This window comes from Durio zibethinus, chromosome 4, assembly GCF_047325235.1.
Source record: "Durio zibethinus cultivar Kanyao isolate XHJ-2024 chromosome 4, ASM4732523v1, whole genome shotgun sequence".
Lineage (NCBI taxonomy): Eukaryota > Viridiplantae > Streptophyta > Magnoliopsida > Malvales > Malvaceae > Durio > Durio zibethinus.
Window position 1 is genome coordinate 12,189,359 of NC_143165.1, and position 21,156 is coordinate 12,210,514.

Consider the following 21,156-nt stretch of genomic DNA (forward strand, 5'->3'; position numbering starts at 1 on the left):
CCTCGTCATTATATCATATGATAAATTTTGAAATATATATTAATAGTTATAATTGATAGAATTTGAAATTATTATATTTTTAAAATTGTAATTTTATTAAATATAGATACTTGATATTTAATATATTATGTTTTGTTAATATCTTGATTTGTCTAGAATTAACATTGAATATGAACTTAGCTCAAGTAAAAATTTTATTACTAAACCAAATATGAATATTTTATTATAATCTAATTAAAATTATAAATAATTTTTTTAAAAAAATAAAAAATATAATATGATAAACTATTTTAAAATTTATTAAATAAGAATTTTTATGATTATAATTATAATTATTATATTTTATAATAAATTATATAAAATTTTAAAAAATTTACGATCGTGATAACTTTAATGATCGTAATAATTTTTATTATATCTAAAAATATAATAAATATAATATGATAAAAAAATATAATCGAAATCGCTATTTAAATATATGGTCCAAGCTCTAATTAATCAGTTTATAAATTACACTCACGCATTCAAACTTCGGACGTGGGAAGCTTATCTTTTGTAAGGCGTGAGCGCCATTGACTTTGGACGTCCAAACGTCGTCATCTTTAATGGGCCCATTACTGAGGGATCGTAATGAGACTTAAATTATTATATTTTTAATGATAAAATATGTTATTAACTTAAAATCAATTGAGTCCCATGTAAACTGTACTGACGCACTCAAACTTTGGGAAGCCTGTATTATAGATTTTGTATGTTCATATTTACCATAAAATAAAAAAGGCATTGCTGGGTTGAGAAATACAATTGATTTGATTTAAAAAAAAAAAAGTATTTAGGCAATGGCAAGTTTTACTTAGATTTCATTTAAATTAATAGTTAAATTAATTTTGATAATATTAAAAATAATAATAAAAATTACTATCATTACAATTAAAAAAATATTATAAGAACTACTATTAAACAAATTTTTTTAATGAAAAATTTGTGTTAAATAAATCTTATTAGAATTGATATTTGAATTTAATTAATAATAAGACGAACTCAATTGCATCGCATTAAAAATACGGTAGAATCCAAATCTAATTTTTGAGTTTTAGTACGATAATTATCACTTATTAACATTATTTGTAATTTATTAACAATATTTACAATATAATTTGATTTTGATATAAAAGAGATTGTCATTTAAAATTTAAAATTATTTTTTATTCTCGATTATATCTTTTTTCTTGACTAATTAAATAAATTTATCTATATAAAATTTAATAAATTCATGAAAAATCATTTTTTCACGATGTTCCAACAGATTTAAACACAAACAAGAGTACAATCTCTTTATTACTTAAGCCTCGATCATTTGATGATATGAATGCGCTGAATTTATCATTGAAAGCATAAATGTCTACATCTCAGTGCAAACCAATCACCTTGTTCATATTTACAAAATTGTATATGATTGATCCTAACTTCAGGTTTACCGATAAGAAGAATTTTGACCCTGAAGTTTTATCAGTGAATAATATGCTCCACCACGACCCATGGAAACTAGTTCATTGTGTGAACCTTGTTCCACAACTGTTCCATTCTTGATAACAGCAATGGCATCAGATTTTTGTATTGTTGATAGTCTGTGAGCAACGATGACACATGTTCTTTTGATCATCATCTTCTCAAGTGCTTCTTGAATCAAGCTCTCTGACACACTATCTAATGCACTGGTGGCCTCATCCAGGAGCAGAATTGAAGGGTTCTTCAGTATTGCTCGTGCCAATGCAATCCTTTGTTTCTGACCCCCCGATAGCTGAACACCTCTTTCTCCACAATTTGTGTCATATCCATCTTTCATCCCACTGCAAATTGCAATACAAAAATGGGTTGTTCATTGGCTGCTGAAAGGAACAAACATGGAAGTCTATTTCTGGTTCTATCATATATCTAAGAGGCTTCATTATCCAGGAGATTGATGAATCAGATAATTCATGACATGATGTTTGCAGTAGCATTTTGTAAATTGTCGGATGATGCAATATTAACTTCAGTAATTGATTTTTATTGGCGAGGGATTCTAGGACTTTGCTCAAGACAATCCTCTCCGGCCGGTCCAAGCATACTTATCTACGTCAGATCTAACTAATTCATGATAAATTACTTTCTCACAACCTCTCAACCGAATAGAACTCAGGGAATAAAGGGAATAGCACACTCTTTATGCCACTTGAGCTAACTATCCATTAGTTTCCAGTTCTTTATTAGGCATTCTTAAGGGTGATTTAGTGTTTTTCATAGGAACCCTTGTTAGACAAGCTAATCTTCAGCTAATCCTTTGTTAATTAGCAGGCTAATCCCACGGTGCCTACTTCTGCCAGATGGCAATAGGAATGCATCTACTTCTTCTAGTTTTGTATATCAAACAGAACTATAATAGAAGAACTAATGTTCGATTCAATGCAGTTCACATACCTTATAAATTCATGAGCATTGGCAAGCTTTGCAGCCTTTCTTATCTCAGATTCTTTAGCATTCTCTTTCCCATAGGTAATGTTTTCGCGGATAGTCCCTGCAAAAAGGGTTGGCTCCTGACTGACAAGTGCAATATGTGCTCGAAGCATTCTCAAATTATAATTCTTTATATCCTGTCCATCTATGGATACTAATCCCTTCATTGGATCGTAAAACCTCTCAATGAGCCCGATAATAGTAGATTTTCCTGAACCACTTTGTCCCACTAGTACCACTGTCCTCCCTGCTTCAATTTTAAGGTTCAGACCCTTAAAGATCAATTGGTTAGGTCTGGTTGGATATGCAAAGAACACGTTTTTCAGCTCTATCCGTCCCTTAATCGCCTTTTTGATCTCTATCCCCCCTGTAATATAAGGATCAATCTCACTTTTCCTGTCTAGGATTGCAAAAACTGATCGAATGGCACTGCTTCCTTTAGATAAATCATTAGTCATGCTACCGGCTTCTGCAATGACATAAGCAGTAAATAGTAATACCAAGAATGCTTGGAAAAGGTGCTCTGATGATATTAACCCTTGTGTCAATAATCTCCCACCATACCAGTAAGCTAATGCTGAAAAAGCTGTGTTGAAAAATTGAGAGCTAAACAGGCCTAAACCTGACAGCCATGAGTGCCTGACACTTTCCTCCTTGGGGCCCTTTATGGTGTCCTTGAAAAGCCCCAACACTCTTTTCTGAGAAGAAAAGGCTGTAATAGTTCTGTGGTTCACCACAGCTTCACTTGCTAGTTGGCTTCCTTCCTTTTGTGCTCTTTGGGCCTTTCCAGCCATACTTTTCATCAAGATGCTCCTTGAATAAAAGCTCCCAACAACTATTGGTTGAACTGCAATCATCACAAGTGATAGTCTCCAACTAAGTTTAAGTGCTACTACATAAGCAAAAATAGACCCAAAAATTGCTTGAATCAGCAATGACATTCGATCCCCAACAAAGGAACGAACCATGTTGGCTTCAGTAGCCAATCTTGTGCAAATGGCTGCACTTGTATTCTCTTCTTCATCGAACCAACTAATCTCAAAAGTCATCAACTTCTCAAGAAACTTTTCTCGTATCCTTTTTGTCAACTTCTCTCCCATGACAGCAAAGTTGTAGTGTTGGAGGAGACTGGATATGAAGTTGAGAGCACCTATGCCTAAGAAAATGAATGACAAAGTTCTGGATTTTGACTTGATTTCGGATTTGTCCGTGCGGAAGTAAATTGATATAAGTAAGCCTACACAATATGCATTTATAGGCTGAACTGCTCCTGAGCCAATTGCAGCCACACTTCCAATCAAGGCTCTTCCCCACTCAGGTGCATTCATTTTCAACAGACGCCACTGGGATGGAGCAGGATAAGCTAGTTGCTTTAAGTTTTCATCAACACTGTCATCATCAGGATCATATTGGATGGTGTAGGAATAGGGTGTTCCAACAGATAGAGCAGGACTGAAAGGGTTTAATGCTGGAGTACTTGCAGCACTTGATCTGTAACTCAGTGGGCTTTGTGCAACATGCATCTTGTGGTGATTTCTTCCTCCGGTTTGGTAGTTTGAGTTATCAGCAGCTTCATTTTGCAATGCCATTCCCTGTAACTCTACCATCCGGTAGTATTCTCCGCCTTCTCCAACATTCATTTGCATTAGTTCATGATGGGATCCTGATTCAATTACTCTACCAGCTTGAAGAACCACAATGAAATTTGCATTTCGGATTGTTGATAGGCGGTGAGCAATGATGATTGTTGTCCTCCCTACTGATGCCTTATCAATTGCCTCCTGCACTAGTCTTTCGGCTTGTGCATCCAGTGCACTAGTAGCTTCATCCAGAAGCAAGATTTTAGGGTTCCTGATTAAAGCCCTGGCTATGGCAATTCGCTGCTTCTGGCCACCAGACATCTGGAACCCAAATTGACCAACCTGAGAATCCAAACAGTTTTCATGTTATTATTAATGTGTGTAAAGCAGCTTAGAGAACTAAAGTAAATGAAATATATCATTATTGATGTATCTCCTATGAAACAAAAATCAACTTTGACTTGTGAAAAAGTTACAAAGAATTAATTTGGATGTAAAGAGCAAGCTCCATTGATATCATATGCCAGAAAGCCATGTTTAATTTGTGAAAAACAGTTTCTGATTGACAGAGTAGAAGTTATCTTACATGAGTTTCATATCCATCTGGCAACTTGACAATGAAGTCATGAGCATTAGCTGCCTTAGCTGCGTTCATTACATCTTCCATTGATGCTCCTTCCTTCCCAAACAATATATTTTCTTTTATGGATGTTGCAAAAAGTACAGGTTCCTGACTAACTAGACCCATTTGAGATCTCAACCATTTCAGCTGAAGTCTCCTTATTTTGTATCCATCCAAGAAAATTTCTCCTTCAATAGGATCATAAAATCTTTGAAGCAATGCAATGGCTGTGGACTTGCCAGAACCACTGCCTCCAACAAGACCTACAGACTTACCGGCTTGAATTCTAAGATTCAAACCTTGCAAGACTGGTGCATCAGGTCTTGATGGATAACTAAAGTAGATGCCCTTAAATTCAATCTCTCCTCTTACATATGACAAAGCCTTTCCTTTCCTATCTTCTGCATCTATCTTTGGCACGCGGTTAATCATCTCGAAAATCCTAGTAGCAGCAACAGTTGCCTCAGTGATGGCAGTTAAATTTGGTAGTGCACCTAAGACACTCCTGCAATGTTGAACCGAAATAATATTGAGTTAAAAAATCAATCGTGATAGTAGAAAATCAAGTCCATCATATAGAAAGTAACTCACAATCCTCCCATTATGACATTGATTCCAGCTACAAAAACTGAGCCACCTTTTTCTCCTTTTTCAGTAACCAAATAAGTACCTAGCCATGCCTGAAAAGCCCATCCTACATAAATGGTTCCCATGCTTCCCATCATCAAGCCCTTTGCAAAACCTTGCTTTACTCCCAGTTCCAAAGTCTTTTCAAGGGCATGGCTGAACTTATCCAGTGTTTGGTTCTCAGCTACATATGAATATACAGTTCTTATCGAGGAAATTGCTTGTTCCACAATCCCACCAGCAATGCCATAGGATTCAATCATCTTCATTATCACATCCATCATAAGCTTCCCAAATACAAGTCCAGGAACAATGAACAACAGTGTGAAAGGAAGAGCTGCTAAGGCAAGTTTCCATGATAGTATGAACGAAACAACGAGACAGAAGAAGAAAGTTGAAGCAAATGCAAGGCAGTTAGGTATCTATAAGCAGGAAAAAGAAAACAATCAGAAACAACATATTGATGAATGCTAGTTTTCAACATTGAATCAGTTTTGTGTTCAAAAGATAAAATGAAAGAATGCTAGTGGATCCATACCTTCTCACATATTGCAACTTGAATTGCATTGGCATCAGCAGATATGGTTGACACAACTTGGAATGTTGTGGACGAGCCAGCTTCCTGGGTGTCAAAGAAACCAACTTCCTGTCTAAGGACTGATTTTAGGTATTCTGTCCTTATTCTGGAAGTCTGTCTCTCAGCAGTTTTTGTCCAACAAATTCCTTCTGTGAATATAAATTGGCATTCCAAGGAAGGAAAGCAGATATTAATTTCCAATATTTATCAGTCTAATGGAATATGAATCTTGTCAGAGTTAGAACTTACCAACAAAAGCAGAAAGTCCAACTCCAATTGCAACATAGAGCAGCTTAAGTGCAAACTGCAGAATATAAAGCAATTCAGCATAAAAAATTAAAGATAGGAATCAATTTTATCAGTGAAATTAGCTTGGATTGGCTGCTTGACAGGTCTGAAGGCCATAAATTTACATTTCATTAACCAGCTTTTCATACCTGGGAATTTAAAACACTAACATGACATCAAATGAAAATGATACAAAATAGACACAAATGTGACACCATTTAAAACTTTAGCAAAACCATATATGGACTTAACAAAAAAAAAAGATATATTTCGTATTTTGCTTGTCAGAGACATGCAATTTTCATGTAAAACACGATATAAAATACACGAATTGTCAATATTCTGCATGATCTAAATATGCGAATTGACAGATCTTAATACAAGTAACTCATATTTTAGAAAAGCTCTATGATACAATTGGTAATAATAATAAAATTTCAATGGCACATACCTTATCTACAGTATCATTAGACAATGTGCTATTAGGATGTCCATATTCATTGATCACTTTGCTAAGTACAAACATTGTAAGAGGGTACTGCAATCCATCTCCAATGCTGCCTAAAGTTCCCAAAAACATCAACAGCTTGTCTACCCCATCAGCATATTGAAACATGCCATCTTTGGCTGCCATATCCTTTGTTCCTTTCAGGAGAAATGAACCGTTAACTTCTGATTTTAATTGAAGCTTATTTACTTTTTATATGCTGAACTATGTACAGTTATCCAGATTCTATTTGCAAGTACAATCTGTCTTATTATCCTACTCTATTAGACTTTTTATGCCAATGCCATATGGAATGAATTAATGTGTTTTTAAATCTGCCGGCTTATGGTATATTCTTTGGCAGAAGAATGAATGTTGGTTTCAATAATTCCAATCAGTTATGTGGCTAAGGATGATTTTGTTTTATTATCAAGTTAATACATAGCAAATCATATAACTAATATTATGCATAAGCAGCACATATCATTGGCTCAAGTGGAAAAATTTTTTTTTTGATCCTTTCTTTGTTGCTTGATTTGAATTTACTTGGAGAATACGCTAAGTTCAACATAGATAAGCTAGCTTGAACTAATCCAAGGAGAGAAACACCAAGAAAACTCAAGAACCCCTTGCCGCTTAACAAAAGAAATATTTCTGCATTAGCTGGGAATCCTTGATTAGTTAATGTCAAGGCAAATCGAGTATTTTAGTAGAATTTTTCTTCTTCAGCAACTTTTATCCTAAGAAACAAAGACAAAAAATTTAGACTATTGAATTGCAAGTTGGAAATTAGTCATGAAGCTGTCACCTTTGGAAAATGAAACACTTGTTTTTTTCTTTCTAAGCTATAGAACTTAGTTTTCATCTTTCCATTGTCTTTTTCCTTCATGCAATTCTCTGTGATATTGAGCTTTGGACAATTCACATTCTTGGATCCCTTGAAATGGTCTATGTTGCCGATTGACATTGAATCTGTGATCTGGATTGATTCTTTCCCTATGTATATATATATTATTTTTTCATTGAGCAGAAGTTAAAAGAATCATTCCATTGGAATTTTGATACACCAGGTTACACATAGAAAGGTTAGCAGAAGAAATAAACCGGCTCGGGGAGGGGATGTACTGAGTAAAGCCCAAAAATCCGTTGTCATTTAATAAAAAAAACTTAGTTAATTCATGAATTTTTCATCTATTTTTCATGTGAGAACACATCTCTCACCCTCCTTTAAACAAGGCTAGTTTTTGTAGCTTAAAGCACCTGCTTTTGTGAAGATGAACAAGTCATAGAAAATGTAGAAAAGGAGCTTTGCAGGACTTATTGCAGAATGCTTTGAAAAATTTTCACCTCCTGGTCTATCAGCTTGTGAATAACTCAATCATCCCAAAATGTTTTCATGCAAAAAACAGGCCAATAATTGAGTTTGCTTCCCCAAAATCTTATTGATTATTTCTTTCAATGTAGTTAGAAATAAGAACAGCTGCTTTTCTTCCATTGATTTATGGTTTAAAAATAGTTCTAGAGATGTTTTCAGTTCAAGAAAAGATATGACCTATAATGCAGAATCAGAGCCTAAGACAAATTTGACTGCTAAAATCTTATCATGTTCTGATTATATCAAGGAAAAAAATGAATCTGGCTTAACCATCTAAGCTGAAGACAAAGGATGGGATGAAACTCTTAAAAGAGACGGTTACTCTAGTTAGAAATGTTATTAGTCAACAAATTTAACCCACCAATTCTTATATTTGTGTCAAACATGTGTAAAACATGAAAATTATCATATTACAATTCGTGTCAGCATGTCAAACGCATAACACATTTTTGGTTTTTGCTAAACACATACATGATTTTTGTTAAAATTTTAAATTGTATCATTTTCGCATCATTTTTCGTTCTGTTTTTGTATTGAGTTTATAATTGTCAGGACATCTTCTAGCAGATTCTACTGATGCAAAACATAACTCTACACTATCCATGAGTTTCTCATCAATTAGCAAGAAGACATCTCATAACACAAGAATGGGCGTCCCGTCTAATTCCACACTCAAACAACTGATTGCCTAGCTATATTCTTTGTATTATTCATCAGTGCAGTTAGCAGTCACTTGATTTCTTTTACCAAATGAAAATGACTCTAATTCTTGGAGTGAAAGTTAAGATATTCTCTGAAAGAAAGTCATTCTTCAGCTAAGATTCTTCTTTGTCAGCACAAGGAAATCTACATACACCTTGGTTATACATACTCAAGCAATAAGTCTCAATCGATCAACAAACCGAAAATTTTCTCATGTATTTACATGAGATTATAACATTCTATAGGCATTTTTCTCTACTAATAAGCCTTCCAAAACCTTTAAGAGCACAAAAAGGATAAAAAATAAAAAAAGAATGAGCTAATTGCATGGGGGAGACTATAATCATCTATATCAAACTGCTGCTAAAAGGAATCAAACCAGGATTTGTGAGTCCATCATCATATAAAATAATTACATTCAAAAATGATTTTATGACTTACATGACAGAATACTTTCTATGTATGCAAAAACAACCAGAAATTTCCTTTCAAAATGCTGGATAAATCAAGCTCCCTCCATAACTAAGTATGAGTTTTCAGTGACCTCTTTGGGAAGGTCACTAGTTCCAAAAGTTTCCTCTATGTCAACTGTAAGGATAGAGCCAGGGATCATGTGATCTTCATCTGAAGCAATGAACCAATATTTTCCATTGACAAAAGCATGGTTTGACCCTAGGGGGCTATGGCTAGAATGCATAGGACAGTAAGGTACAAGACCTATGAGACTCCAGGATCCCGTGCTTGATGAATATACATCACATTGGCGACGGTTAGCATGGTGTTGATGCTTAGCTAGAGATATACACTTTCTGGTAAATCTGAAAAGCAACTCCGACAGAAGGATTTTCTTCGGATTTGCTACCTTTTGGAAGTAGTAGAGCCTTTCTGGTAACAAGATTACAGATGCAGATTGCAGATGATGACAGAGTAGAAAGATTGTCACAATATGGAAAGGTAATTCTTTAAGTGATTTCACCACTGTCTTTCACCAAATATAACTTCATGATCATATCCATGCAAGGATAAACTATGTAAATGGAGTGCTTTTTTGACCAGAGTAGCCACAAATCAGTGAAAGCGTGACTACTTATCAACTGATGCTATTGCTTGCAAACAGATTTGCATACTAATAGTGACTTAACTGGAAGCCTTGAGATTACATTGGTAAGCACATTTTCTGTATATTCTACCTCATACGACTTATCAGCTGCACAATGAGCACTTTTGCCTCCAGTTTTTCCCATTGCTAACCTCTTTTCACCTCCTTTGTCCAATGAAAAAACCAAATCAGTCCTGAGATTGATACACGGGAACCATCTGCAAGATTAAGGCCTAGTAAGTTATTTTATTTACAAATGCATGCGAAGCGGGCAACTTTTTCCCATAACAAGTGCTGAGATTAATGACAGTTAATATTTGTACATAATCTACTTGTAAGATATCAAAACACTTTACTTTCAATCTGACAAAAAGTTATTTGAAAATGAGGTTAATAGATAGAGCCATAAGTAACATGATCTATGGATTGAATTTTCATTTACTATTCCGTGAATATAATTGCCTTTCCATTCAAGACATAACACACAATCTCTTTAGTGTCACATGCAGAATTTGGATTCCATGCCATTAGTCTGATACGTGCATAGACATAGGCATTATAGTAGCATAATCAATGCATCAGCAAGAAAAGACTAGGAATCCCACAATGCAACCAAAATGTTATCAAGAAAGCAGTGGTGGAAAAAATGAACAACAAATACTTGAGAAAATGCACGAGGAAAAAGCACTAAGAAATTCAACCGAAACAAGTCTTCTTTCAACCAAACTAGACCCAATTGACAGTGGACATACTTAACACATGTTGCTCATCAGCAATTTCATGCCTATTTCATAGCCTGCCCAAATGGTCATACATATTTTTCTTCAAATATAAAATCAAAACATTGGTTACATAAGACAAGCAATTTTAGAGAAAATTGTGACCAACATGGGGAAAAATATTGACACACAAACGTGTAACCTGTGTTTTAGTTATGTACAACCATATAAATCTATAAATCTGTGAACTTATTCACTGAAGTTGAGTCCGGTGCTCCGGCCCAAAAAAAAAGTTGGATCTAGTCTGGGTCGGTTATTCTTATGACATTGACACACATACCTGTGTTTTAATGTCGGCATTCGTGATCTGGTTTTATACTTTTCCTTGGGCTTTTTGAGGTTTATGTTTGTTGGGTTGGTTTTCTCAGTTTTGCTCAAGCAGGTTGCCCTGCCTGCTACTAGTCTTTGTTGCTGTTTGGAGTTTTGTTTCTGTTGGCTCAATGAAAAGGGAGGGTTAGAGGTGACAATCGTTGGGGTTTGAGTGTAAAAGCTATTGATTTGAAAGCCACGGACTCAACCAAAACTCATGGTGATTTGCAAAATAGCAGGACAAATGACTGAGCAAACCATGAAGCAGAAGATGCTAAAATGCAGTCTTACAAGCAAAAGTGTCTAACTCTCCTAATGATAACAACTCTAATCACTACTGTTACATCTGCAGTAGCATTCACAATGTCTGGTGGCTACCACCAGAATGGTCCCCAAACAAGGCCTGGCGCTTCTAGATTCAAGCAAAACCCTTCAAATGTTTGTTATCTAAGATATCATTGCAATTACCTGCTCCGCAACAAGTGCTTCTCTAATATTTTGGGGACCCAGCTACAGCTGGTACACACAGGACAGGTTGACTTTTTTCTATGACTGCAACTGCAAAAATGTTAAGGCATGTATTCATTGAAGAGAGATTGATGGAAAGAACTGAAACAAATGTTATTATGAGTAGGAAGGAATACTAAAGTTTGAAAAAGAAGAGATAAAAGGGTGGATATTACTGCTTCAAACAAAGAACTATACATATTGAACTGATTCAGACTAGAAAAGGCAATAGCTAACTTAAAGTAGTGAGACATGTTGCAGCCCCTTAAAACAGCAACTAAAGTTAAAAATTTTCACTGTCCGTATAAAAGACGATCTCATCTGATAGACTGATACTACTCTTTGAAGCTCAACTCTTCTACGAGCTTGATGAAAATCAGAGGAATCCTCTTAAACTATGCTGTAGCCTAGGGTCACGATAAGATAGTCAAGTGGTTACTAAACTATGGAACTTCAATTGCTTCGCTTGTCTGAGAATGGCGAAGTAAATGTACTAAAGGAACAGCTTAGTTAGGGGCTGTCTAGACTAGACCCGTCAATTTAAATTACGACACAAAAATTATATGAAAAAAAAAAAAATGAAAGGTATAGAGTTAAAATTTTAGCAAAAACTATAAATGATTTGTTTTTATATTGACATGATACGAATTGCCAATTTTTATATAATACAAATATACGAATTGATAGATGGACTAGCAGATAAGGTCGAGACAAGCAATGGAACATATTTCTTGCTAATGAAATCGGAAACATTAAAGCAGTGTCGTTGTTGGAGCTACCTGAGACGGTAAACTGTGTGAATGCACCTGATGAGAATGGAAACACCCCACCCCCAACATCTGGCTGCCATGAACTCCCGATGCAATGTCGTTTATGTTCTCTCGGAAATTCTGAAGATGGAGATGAAGGCAATCAACAACTGATCTCCATGAGAACTGCACCATTTCTCTCTCATGGTGCCTTAAAAAAAGCATTGAAGACTGCCTATGCAATGCAAGTGAGACATGGTCAGGTCAACAGAGAAAACAGCAAAAGCATTTTCTATTTTTGGGCAAAACACCAAAATGATTTCTTAAAGTCGGTTTTATTGTTACTTTAATTTCTTTTTTTTTTTTAAATTCTTATATTTTATAGTCAATAAATATTAATTATAGCCAGAAAAATGGAAAGAAACCCTAATTAAAATGACAAAAGGCCTAACAAAAAAAAAAAAAAAAAAAAAAGCCTTTTAAAAATCTGAGAGCAGTTGCAGCCTCACAGCAACAAAACCCCAAACCCTTTGCTTCTTCACCTTCACCTTCACCTTCACTTTCACCATTCATATGGTCTATCAAATGACAGGTTCCAAAGGTAAAACCCTTTCATCTCTCTTTAAAACCGCCGTTAAAAAAGCTACTAAAAAGTCTTCCTTGACCGCCGGTGACAAAGCTCTAATACAGTTTGTTTCCTCGCTTGACACCTCATCACCATCACCATCATTCACTTCTTTGACAAAAATTGCACCTGAACCCACCAAGAAACCAGCCCCTGATGGTAGCCTCAGCAGCCAGTTGCTTGAACCTGCTTCAACTTCTGGTTTGTTTTAGCTTTTTCCCTTTTTTAGCTTTTTTGGACTCTGGGTTTTGTCGTTTGTGTTTTAGTTTCTGGGTATTGAATAATTTAATGAAAATTTTCGTTTTTAAGTGAAAATTGTAGTTTTTAAGATTCAGGGTGTTAGAGCATTAAAAGAACTGTCATTTTTAAGTATCTTTTTAATTCTAGTGTTGGAGAATTCGTTGAAATGTGTAGTTTTTAAGTGAAAAGTGTAGTTTTAGATTCTGGTGTTTTGTTCTTTATGTTTTTTTGATTTCGGTCTGTTATAGAATTCAGTGAAATGTGTCATTTTGAAGTGTAGAATCTGAAGTCTTGATTTTACTGTGTTTAATGCAGAGAATTCAATGGAGAAATGGACAGAGGAGATATCTACTATATTATGTGGTAAGTATTTGTTGTTTATAGCATGTGGATTATGTTGGTGTTTTTGTTTTTCTCTCCTTCAGATTATTGTGGAAGAAGCATAAGAAAAAGTGAAAATTTGAAATTCCTGGTGTGATGTTGCTCATCAAAGAACTAATTTACTTGATTTAGTCATGAGAATGGAAGAGACTTCAAGTTTGTTGTTCTTTTTATGCAATTAGAGATTTTACTTGCAAATGGATAGCTATCAAGAAGAATGCTTTCCCATGTTACGTGTGTAAGGAAATTTACTTGTTTGAAACTACTTTATTTGAATTGGTTATGTTAATGCAATATATATACATACATACATACATACATACATACATACATATATATATATATATATATATAACTTGCCTAAAGTAAGATGTTTACTGTATTCTATGTTGCCTGAACAAGTTCTGAGAATGCAAGAGATTTAAGTTAGTTGCTATTATCATGCAATTTCAAATCGTTCATGCATGTAGATAATATCAAATAGAATGTGTTCCTTAAGTAGGACATGGATTGGAACCTCAAGTTTTCATTTTTCTAACTTTTTAAATAACTAAATGTAAAAGTTTTTTTTTTTTTTTTTAAATTTGGGAAAGTAAAAGCGATTTTGGTTCATTTATTGTGGATTAGTTCATGTATTTTATTCCGTGCGCAGTTGGTGCTTTAGACAGTTCACAGGACTCAGAAGAAATGACCAATGATAGGAGTTCTTTAGGAGGAGTATTAGACTTGCCATGGCTTTCAAACTTGTCTAACAATAACATATCAGTTGGGCAGAAAGAAGTTTCACATGAAAGGAAACAGAAATGGGCTTTCAGGAAATCCCAGGCTAATTATTTTAACAAGTTAATAAAGACATGTGGAGATAAACTGGGCACAAAAGCTACTATGGAGGTATTTGATAAACTGGGAAGAGAAACTGGTGTGACAGAGTACAATGCTTTAATAGCAGTTTGCTTGGAGAAGGCCAGGACCAGCGATGATGAAAAGGTTGCTTTCGAACATATTTCTGAGGCTTTTAGAACTTTTAAAAAAATGAGGGAACAGGGATTTCAGTTAGAAGAGGGAACTTATGGTCCATTACTTATGTATTTTATTGACATGGGTATGGTAGAAGAGTTCTTTTGTTTCTGTGAACCTGTCAAAGATGGGAATCTGAGTTCGCATTCAAGATTAGGTTACTATGAGATGCTATTGTGGATAGGAGTCAATAATGAAGAAAAGATTCAAGAACTTTGCAACTATATTGTCTCTGGTGATTGGGAAGATGATTTTAAATTAAAAGGTATGGAGCTAGGTTTAGATGTCAGTATCGCTTTTTTAGTTATTTTCTACTTATTTTTATTTGAATTTTGATTTATATGCTAGGTAAGCTTTTCTCCTCTCTCTCTCTCTCTCTCTCTTTTTATCTTATGCAGTCTGGGGGTTGGGACACAATTTTACTGTTAATGAGCTGGTATCATTTTTTTTTTTCTTGCAGAAAATTATTTGTTGGCACTTTGTGAAAGTGGCAGGAAGGAGGACCTAATGCAACTGTTAGAGATTATTGATTTAACAAGAATTTCATCTGTGGACCAAGTTGCAAATGTATTCCAATCATTGGGGAAGCTTTCATTAGAGTCATTCGCTGAGAAGTTCCTTTTGGCGTTCAAAAACTCTGGTACGTTCATGATCTACTCATTTTTCCATTAACAAATAGGCTCCTAAATCTTGTCTATTGAAGTAATTGGTAAAATCTGGTAACTGGTCTGATTTTCTGCACAAATAATGTTTTTCTGATCAGTATCTCTGAAAGCAAATTTTCAATGATTACATTTTCATAAATTTGATCTTTTTAGAATTTAGTAGTTTCCAAGGGAATTAATTTCATGGTGAGAGCTTGGTGCATGCATAAGTTCTAGTTTCTACCATCATGTATGAAGTATGTCGCCTCACTGCCCCCTTCAAAGATGAAGGATTTGGATTCTGTAACTCCAGATATTTAGTTGTTTTAAAACACTTTAGGATCTGATGAAGGATAACAAATTTGACATAAGTATGCATCTTGTCTTGTATGCATTTTAATATGGTAAATTTGATAATGCAGATTGCAAGATGGATGATATCTCGAGGCTCGTCTTTAGTTATGCTAGCGGCATTCCTAATTTAGCGGTGAGGAACTTCTCATGAAAGCTGCTGGTAATTTCCTTCAGGCCGTGATTCTATTAAACACATGCAGTTTCCTTGTTTGCTAAAACAGAAAATTTAATTTTGCATTTTTGTTATGGCACCTGAAACTCTATCAGCAGTATTCTGACGGTATTATTGATGTCTTTTGTTGCAAACCAATTTGCTGTCTAGTTGGTGACAATATAATTTCACCTGATTGTTGTCATGTTCAAGTAGGGAATCTGATTCTGTGAAACTAACTAGACAGCAAATTTGTTCAAACAACCTTGAGATAGATAAACTGGTAAAAATTAAAGATACATCTTGACCTGTGTAATGGTGATATTTCTCTTTAGAATCATAGGGTTCATTTTCAGAAGCATAATTTTTCAGCCCTTATCTGTCGGTGATAATTTTGAGATTTTTCAAAACTATTGATCCGCATCTTGATTGTAAGCAATCTTGCTTCCGAATGTTTGTCATCAGTAGGTCCTTTTAATTATAAATTCAAAATTTTGGGAGTCCAAAAGGTTCTTGTTGGTAATTAGGTCATTTTCTTGTCTTATAGCTTTTTATTCACTTTATTTCTCTTTGCACTTGTTCTTTATTGTAGGTTGAGGATTTGTTTCTGAAATTCAAAAGCTTGCACATGAAATTCAAGATAACACCTTCATCTGCATCATATGAGAAGCTCATTACCCACTGCTGTGATTTACACGAGGTATGGTGTAAAAGGAGCAAAAAGACCAAATTTTAAGCCTTTTGGATCCACAGTGTCATTTAAATTGTTCTAATGGGTTTGACTCTTTCATTTAGTACCAAACAACTTTATGAAGAAACTTTTGATGGTAAAATCTTATGGGATTTGTAAGGTCACGACCAGAGATAGGGGAGCTTGAAGGGATGGGTTATGAGACTTCCTATTATGTAGCCAAATCTTTGGGGCTTGAAAACAAGATAAAAGCATTAATTTTGTCAACTTTTATATAATCAATGTTTCATTTATTGTAATGCAGGTGCATTTGGCTCTTGACATAGTCGAACAGATGTGTGAGGCGGGTTTGAGCTTCAGTATTGAGACACTACATAGCATTTTGCATGCTAGTAAGGAGAGTTATGAGTTTAATTTGGTATGATATATCAAACACTATTGTGCTTTATTGTTTTCTTTAAGTATCACATACTGTACATATTTAAATATTTTTTACTCCATTTTGCATCACATTTTAGTGTCATAGGTCCATCCATACAACTTATTACTCTATAAAATGGAATAAGGTTGTCTCAAATTTAAGTGACTTCATTTGTCAGAATTTGATATTGCTTAAGATAAAAGGCAAAGGGCTTTGATTCACTCTGAAAAATTGCCCTGGGGCATTTTTGATTCATGCTACCATTCAGATTATCCTGTTATTTGATTATTTGCTGGTATTGTAAATTTGATTTATTTTGCCTTTTTTTCATTTTATTTCATTTTAAGGTTTGGCGGATTTATTCTCTGATTTGCCGCCATAATTTGAAGCCAAACAGTCAGACCTTCAGGAGTATGATAAGTTTGTGTGTGAAAATGAAAGATGTAAGTTGGCATTCAGTTCCTCTCTCTGCTGTCTCTCTTTGTCTGCATACATGTGCTGCTTGTTGATTGTTTACCTTCATTTTATTTCTACATTTTCATGTACCAAACCAATGTTTTCCAATGTTAAGCTTAATTACATATGTTGTGTGTTCTTTTCTACCAAATGCAGTTCGAAGGTGCATATGCAATGCTCAATGACTTGAAGAAATTTAACATGACACCAACAGCTAGTATTTATAATACTATAATGGCAGGATATTTTCAAAAGGTAACTTTTTCTGCATCTTGAATGCTCGTGCTATTTTATTTCTTATTTTTTCCTTTACTTTCTAGCTCCAAAACTTGTATTCTTTATTGCAAATTTGTAGCTTGGGCCTAGGTCTTTGCATGAGTAGTACACTGTTTTTAGTTTTTACTGCAGTATGTCTCAAGATAGTGAGAAAAGAGAGTACGAATGACAAATATGCTTAAATTTATTCTTTTGCATTTTCGACATAGTTAAGCCATTGTCATTTTAAGGATGTGCCATGGACCCAATTAGTGAGATGTTTCTGCCTTCATACAAAGGATACCAGGAAAGTTGTTATTCTGACCTAAAGTATACTTTCTGCACAACTGCAAATAAATGCAAGACATACTTGATAAGGGAAATGTCATGAATTCATATTCTACGTAGATCTTGCTTTTGCCGGCATGATATTGCAGTGTCTTCCCCCATGTTTATTTCCGGGGATTAACTTAAACATTAAAGCAATCTTTAAGCCTTAATCTGATTCTAATCTCTAATCTTATCTCTGTCTCTCTTTAAATACATTTTGGGTTTGACTGTGTATATATATATATATATATATATATTTATATTGTTAAAAATTTTTCAGAAAAATGTCACTTGTGCATTGATGGTACTTGAGCAAATGGAACGTGATGATGTAAAACCAGATTCTCAGACTTTCAGATATCTAATTGGCAACTGCGATTGTGAAGAGGATATTACAAAGGTTGTTTGCAATTTCTTAGTCTACTCAAAGTTTCATGTTATGTCTATTCCCTTTTTCTTGATAAATTCATTTATGTTGTTCTCTGCAAGTCTGGAATATTTCTTTTAATGCTACTGATGGTTTGACATTGATGACATTCGAGAAAGAATCATGTCATGTGAATTTCACTGAAAGTGATAAAGTAATTTGGTTATTGCTTGTAGTACTGTGAAGAAATGAAGCGTACCGGAATTCAAGCCACAAAGCATATTTTTATGGCACTTATAAATGCATATACAACTTGTGGGCAATTTGAGAAGGCTAAACAGGTATGCATTCATGCAGCACTTGGCGCCTATAAAAGTCACATCTGTTAAATAAGCACATTGAACCAAAAAGAACATAGTTTAGGTACCGTATAAATAAATCTTTTGTTGAAGTACCAAATTATATGGAATATAATTCAATTACCATTTATGCATTTAGATCCATTTTGCGTTGTCTCTAATGGTCTCAAAAGATACTGTTTTATATTTTAGGTACTCTTAGACAAAGGGATACCTGTTCAAAGCCTAAATGAAATCAAAAGTGAGCTTGTGTCAGCCCTTGCAACAAGTGGGCGAGTGCCTGATGCATTAAACATTTACAAAGAAATCAAGCAAAATGGGGGTTCTCTGGAGCCTAAAGCTGTTGTATATCTCATTGTAAGTTTTCAACTGAACCTTCGTTTTCTTTTTCCTGTAACTGCAATAATGTTATCTATCATCTCTTAGGAGCATTTTCCATCTGATGGAGAGTTGAGTGTATTACTTCCACTACTGGAGGAGTTACATGATCCAGACTATTGGGTTGATGGCTGTTGCAAAATGGTCTTGCATTGTGTTAGAAATCACCACTTAAGGTTAGATGACAAAATATTCTTCATTTTCTGGGGCATTTGTTTAATTTACCAAGTTTTCTTACCATCCAAGCTTTTTATATTGTTATCTTCTTTGTTTCTTTCTTCTTTTTTGTATTATAGATTAGACTTGACAATTTAAAACATAAAAAAAAGAAAAAAACATGAAATTGACACTGGTTAAAGTGTTTAGCAAAAACCATATATGGGTTTAACAAACTCCAAAAAATGTATTTCATATTTTCCATGTTGACATGATTTGTGACACGCAATTTTCATATAAAACATGACACGAATATATGAATTATCAGTGTTTTATGCGATACAAATACACGAATTGTCATTTCTACTATAGATGGATTTGCCTTGGTTAATCTTTGTTGATTCCTTGTTTGATCTAGAACTGCAGTTGATTTACTCAAGCAGCTTAAGGATAAGTTCCAGAATGATGATTTGGCTTTGGAAGTTATTTTCGATGAGGTCTGTTGCTGGTCTTTCTCTCTTAATTTTGGGTTGACTTCTCGCTTGTATTGCAGTTGCCCATCTTTGTTTGGTTGAAACACAAGCTTAAACTCTTGCTAGTTGCACACTGTCATTAGAAGCAGGAAAAAAAAAAATTCCTTTACAACTTCTATCTCCGCATGGATTTATGAATTTTAAAATTGCGCATTAGCAGATATTTTCTCCTGTATTTATTTGAAGTACTGTAATAGTTTGCTATACTAAACTATGATTCTATCATATATTAGTAATTTGATTGCATGTGCCTTCAACTTCCTGGTTCCATCTCTTGATTGAATAGGTATTCTCGTTGACCGCAGAGGTAGAACCTAAAGATTTACAGATTGGCCTGTCTTTGCTTCAAGCAATAAAGGATGAACTAGGCCTTACCCCTTCTCGAAAATGTCTTGACTTTCTCCTTAATGCTTGTGTAAACGCGAAAGATTTGCAGAACTCTCTTTTAATTTGGAACGAATACCAGGCAGCTGGCTATCCTTACAATATCTTAACATTCTTGAGGTTAGTAATCCTTGCTTTTCTTCGTTTTTTCTCTCTTCTGTATGTTCCAGTTTTCTGAAAGTTGGACTGTCGGCGCTAGGGGTTGCGCCAGAGATGGGCAGTTCAGTTTCAGAATCGGCATATCATTTTTTTTTTTGGTACAAAGGAGATCATTGTCTGAGGATAGAAGAAGGGATTTCAGATGCTTTAATTCTTCGAGTAATTATATGAATCAATTGAACTAAGTTTCAAGTTTGAATCAGCATATCGATTTGCTCCTTTTTGATAGATTAAACAGTTTGGTTTTCTTGCAGGATGTATCAAGGCCTTTTGGCTGCAGGAGATCCCAAGTCTGCAAAGAGTATGCTAACTAAAATTCCAACAGATGATCCGCATGTTCAATATGTCATCGATGCATGTCGAACAGCTTTTCTTCAGTCTACCTCAAGTAAGATAAAGAAGAGCAAGCAGAAGCAGCAGCAGAAGAATGAAACTTGAAATACAATCTAACGCAAAATAGAGTAGGAACTTTGAGCGATGAAATCATTCCGATGTTTTGGTCTGAGAGTAATCTTCATGATTAACATTTTGTGTGAACAATGGCCTTGATTACTGCCATGGATGTTCATATAGTTGTTAAGGTTTTACCAACAAATTAAGCAATGAAATCCTTGCTGCTGAAACATGAAAAAAAAGGGAATCAATGGTTCAAATTTGTTTTCCTCTTTGTGCAAAATCAAACAGGTGGATTAAGGCTCGACATATTGTCAGACTCGAGTTCAGACTTGAAAATTTGAAGCTTTAGAAACTTGATTGGAATTGGATCCGTGTTTATTTTTCATGTTGGAGTTTCACTTATAATTTAATTAAATCACTTGAGTTAGAATAACTTATAACTTGAACTGTTTATACACTTTATCTTTCGTATATAGATAAGATTATGATTGATCGAATTTAAATTGATATAAAAATTAAGTTTGAGTTTAAGTTTGATTTCAAATAAGAAACTTGAAATTTGTCTCAAGTTTAATTAAATTTTAATTTTTTAATTCGAATTTAATTCAAGATAAAAATCGAATTTTTTTGAATTCGTTTGATTAAATTCGATTAACATAAAA

The 21,156-nt window shown here is 34.4% G+C and overlaps 2 protein-coding genes and 1 pseudogene across 10 annotated transcripts; 1 reads left to right on the top strand and 2 right to left on the bottom strand.

Moving 5' to 3' along the window:
- Positions 1 to 1,414: 1,414 nt before the first annotated feature.
- Positions 1,415 to 6,851, bottom strand: LOC111287895 (putative multidrug resistance protein). Its single transcript, XM_022878582.2, has 7 exons — positions 6,642 to 6,851; positions 6,152 to 6,206; positions 5,864 to 6,051; positions 5,290 to 5,747; positions 4,663 to 5,203; positions 2,461 to 4,418; positions 1,415 to 1,850 (listed from the first exon to the last, which is right to left on the bottom strand). Exons 1-7 carry the CDS (start codon positions 6,822 to 6,824, stop codon positions 1,475 to 1,477), a joined length of 3,759 nt encoding a protein of 1,252 aa, XP_022734317.1. The 5' UTR covers positions 6,825 to 6,851; the 3' UTR covers positions 1,415 to 1,474.
- A 2,063-nt stretch (positions 6,852 to 8,914) lies between these two features.
- LOC111287989 (F-box protein At5g49610-like) lies at positions 8,915 to 12,524 on the bottom strand (annotated as a pseudogene). The gene is made up of 3 exons (XR_016341572.1): positions 12,228 to 12,524; positions 11,410 to 11,499; positions 8,915 to 10,071 (listed from the first exon to the last, which is right to left on the bottom strand). The product of XR_016341572.1 is annotated as an F-box protein At5g49610-like (transcript).
- A 75-nt stretch (positions 12,525 to 12,599) lies between these two features.
- On the top strand, positions 12,600 to 20,857 carry LOC111287360 (pentatricopeptide repeat-containing protein At4g04790, mitochondrial-like). Of its 8 annotated transcripts, XM_022877871.2 has the most exons (17): positions 12,632 to 13,023; positions 13,378 to 13,425; positions 14,096 to 14,725; positions 14,921 to 15,100; positions 15,527 to 15,591; positions 16,202 to 16,309; positions 16,605 to 16,718; positions 17,069 to 17,164; positions 17,334 to 17,432; positions 18,043 to 18,162; positions 18,366 to 18,470; positions 18,681 to 18,845; positions 18,915 to 19,042; positions 19,441 to 19,519; positions 19,842 to 20,059; positions 20,139 to 20,257; positions 20,353 to 20,857. In XM_022877871.2, exons 1-17 carry the CDS (start codon positions 12,771 to 12,773, stop codon positions 20,406 to 20,408), a joined length of 2,583 nt encoding a protein of 860 aa, XP_022733606.2. In that variant the 5' UTR covers positions 12,632 to 12,770; the 3' UTR covers positions 20,409 to 20,857. The 8 variants fall into 8 exon arrangements, 5 of the variants coding, with proteins under 5 accessions (XP_022733605.2, XP_022733608.2, XP_022733606.2 ...); XM_022877870.2 differs by lacking the exon at positions 20,139 to 20,257 and having other exon boundaries at positions 12,600 to 13,023; XR_016341570.1 differs by lacking the exon at positions 20,139 to 20,257 and having other exon boundaries at positions 12,631 to 13,023; positions 19,861 to 20,059.
- The last annotated feature ends 299 nt before the right edge of the window (positions 20,858 to 21,156 follow it).

What these genes read in the sequence shown, in the direction of transcription:
- LOC111287895 (XM_022878582.2), bottom strand. Translation starts at nt 6,824, where the DNA reads ATGGCAGCCAAAGATGGCATGTTTCAATATGCTGATGGGGTAGACAAG. An exon ending in TGGACTTTCTGCTTTTGTTG is followed by an intron (nt 6,052 to 6,151) that starts GTAAGTTCTAAC and finishes TTATATTCACAG; the next exon opens with AAGGAATTTGTTGGACAAAA. An exon ending in AAGTTGCAATATGTGAGAAG is followed by an intron (nt 5,748 to 5,863) that starts GTATGGATCCAC and finishes TCCTGCTTATAG; the next exon opens with ATACCTAACTGCCTTGCATT.
- LOC111287360 (XM_022877870.2), top strand. Translation starts at nt 12,771, where the DNA reads ATGGTCTATCAAATGACAGGTTCCAAAGGTAAAACCCTTTCATCTCTC. An exon ending in GCGGCATTCCTAATTTAGCG is followed by an intron (nt 15,592 to 16,201) that starts GTGAGGAACTTC and finishes TCTTTATTGTAG; the next exon opens with GTTGAGGATTTGTTTCTGAA. An exon ending in AGAGTTATGAGTTTAATTTG is followed by an intron (nt 16,719 to 17,068) that starts GTATGATATATC and finishes TTTCATTTTAAG; the next exon opens with GTTTGGCGGATTTATTCTCT.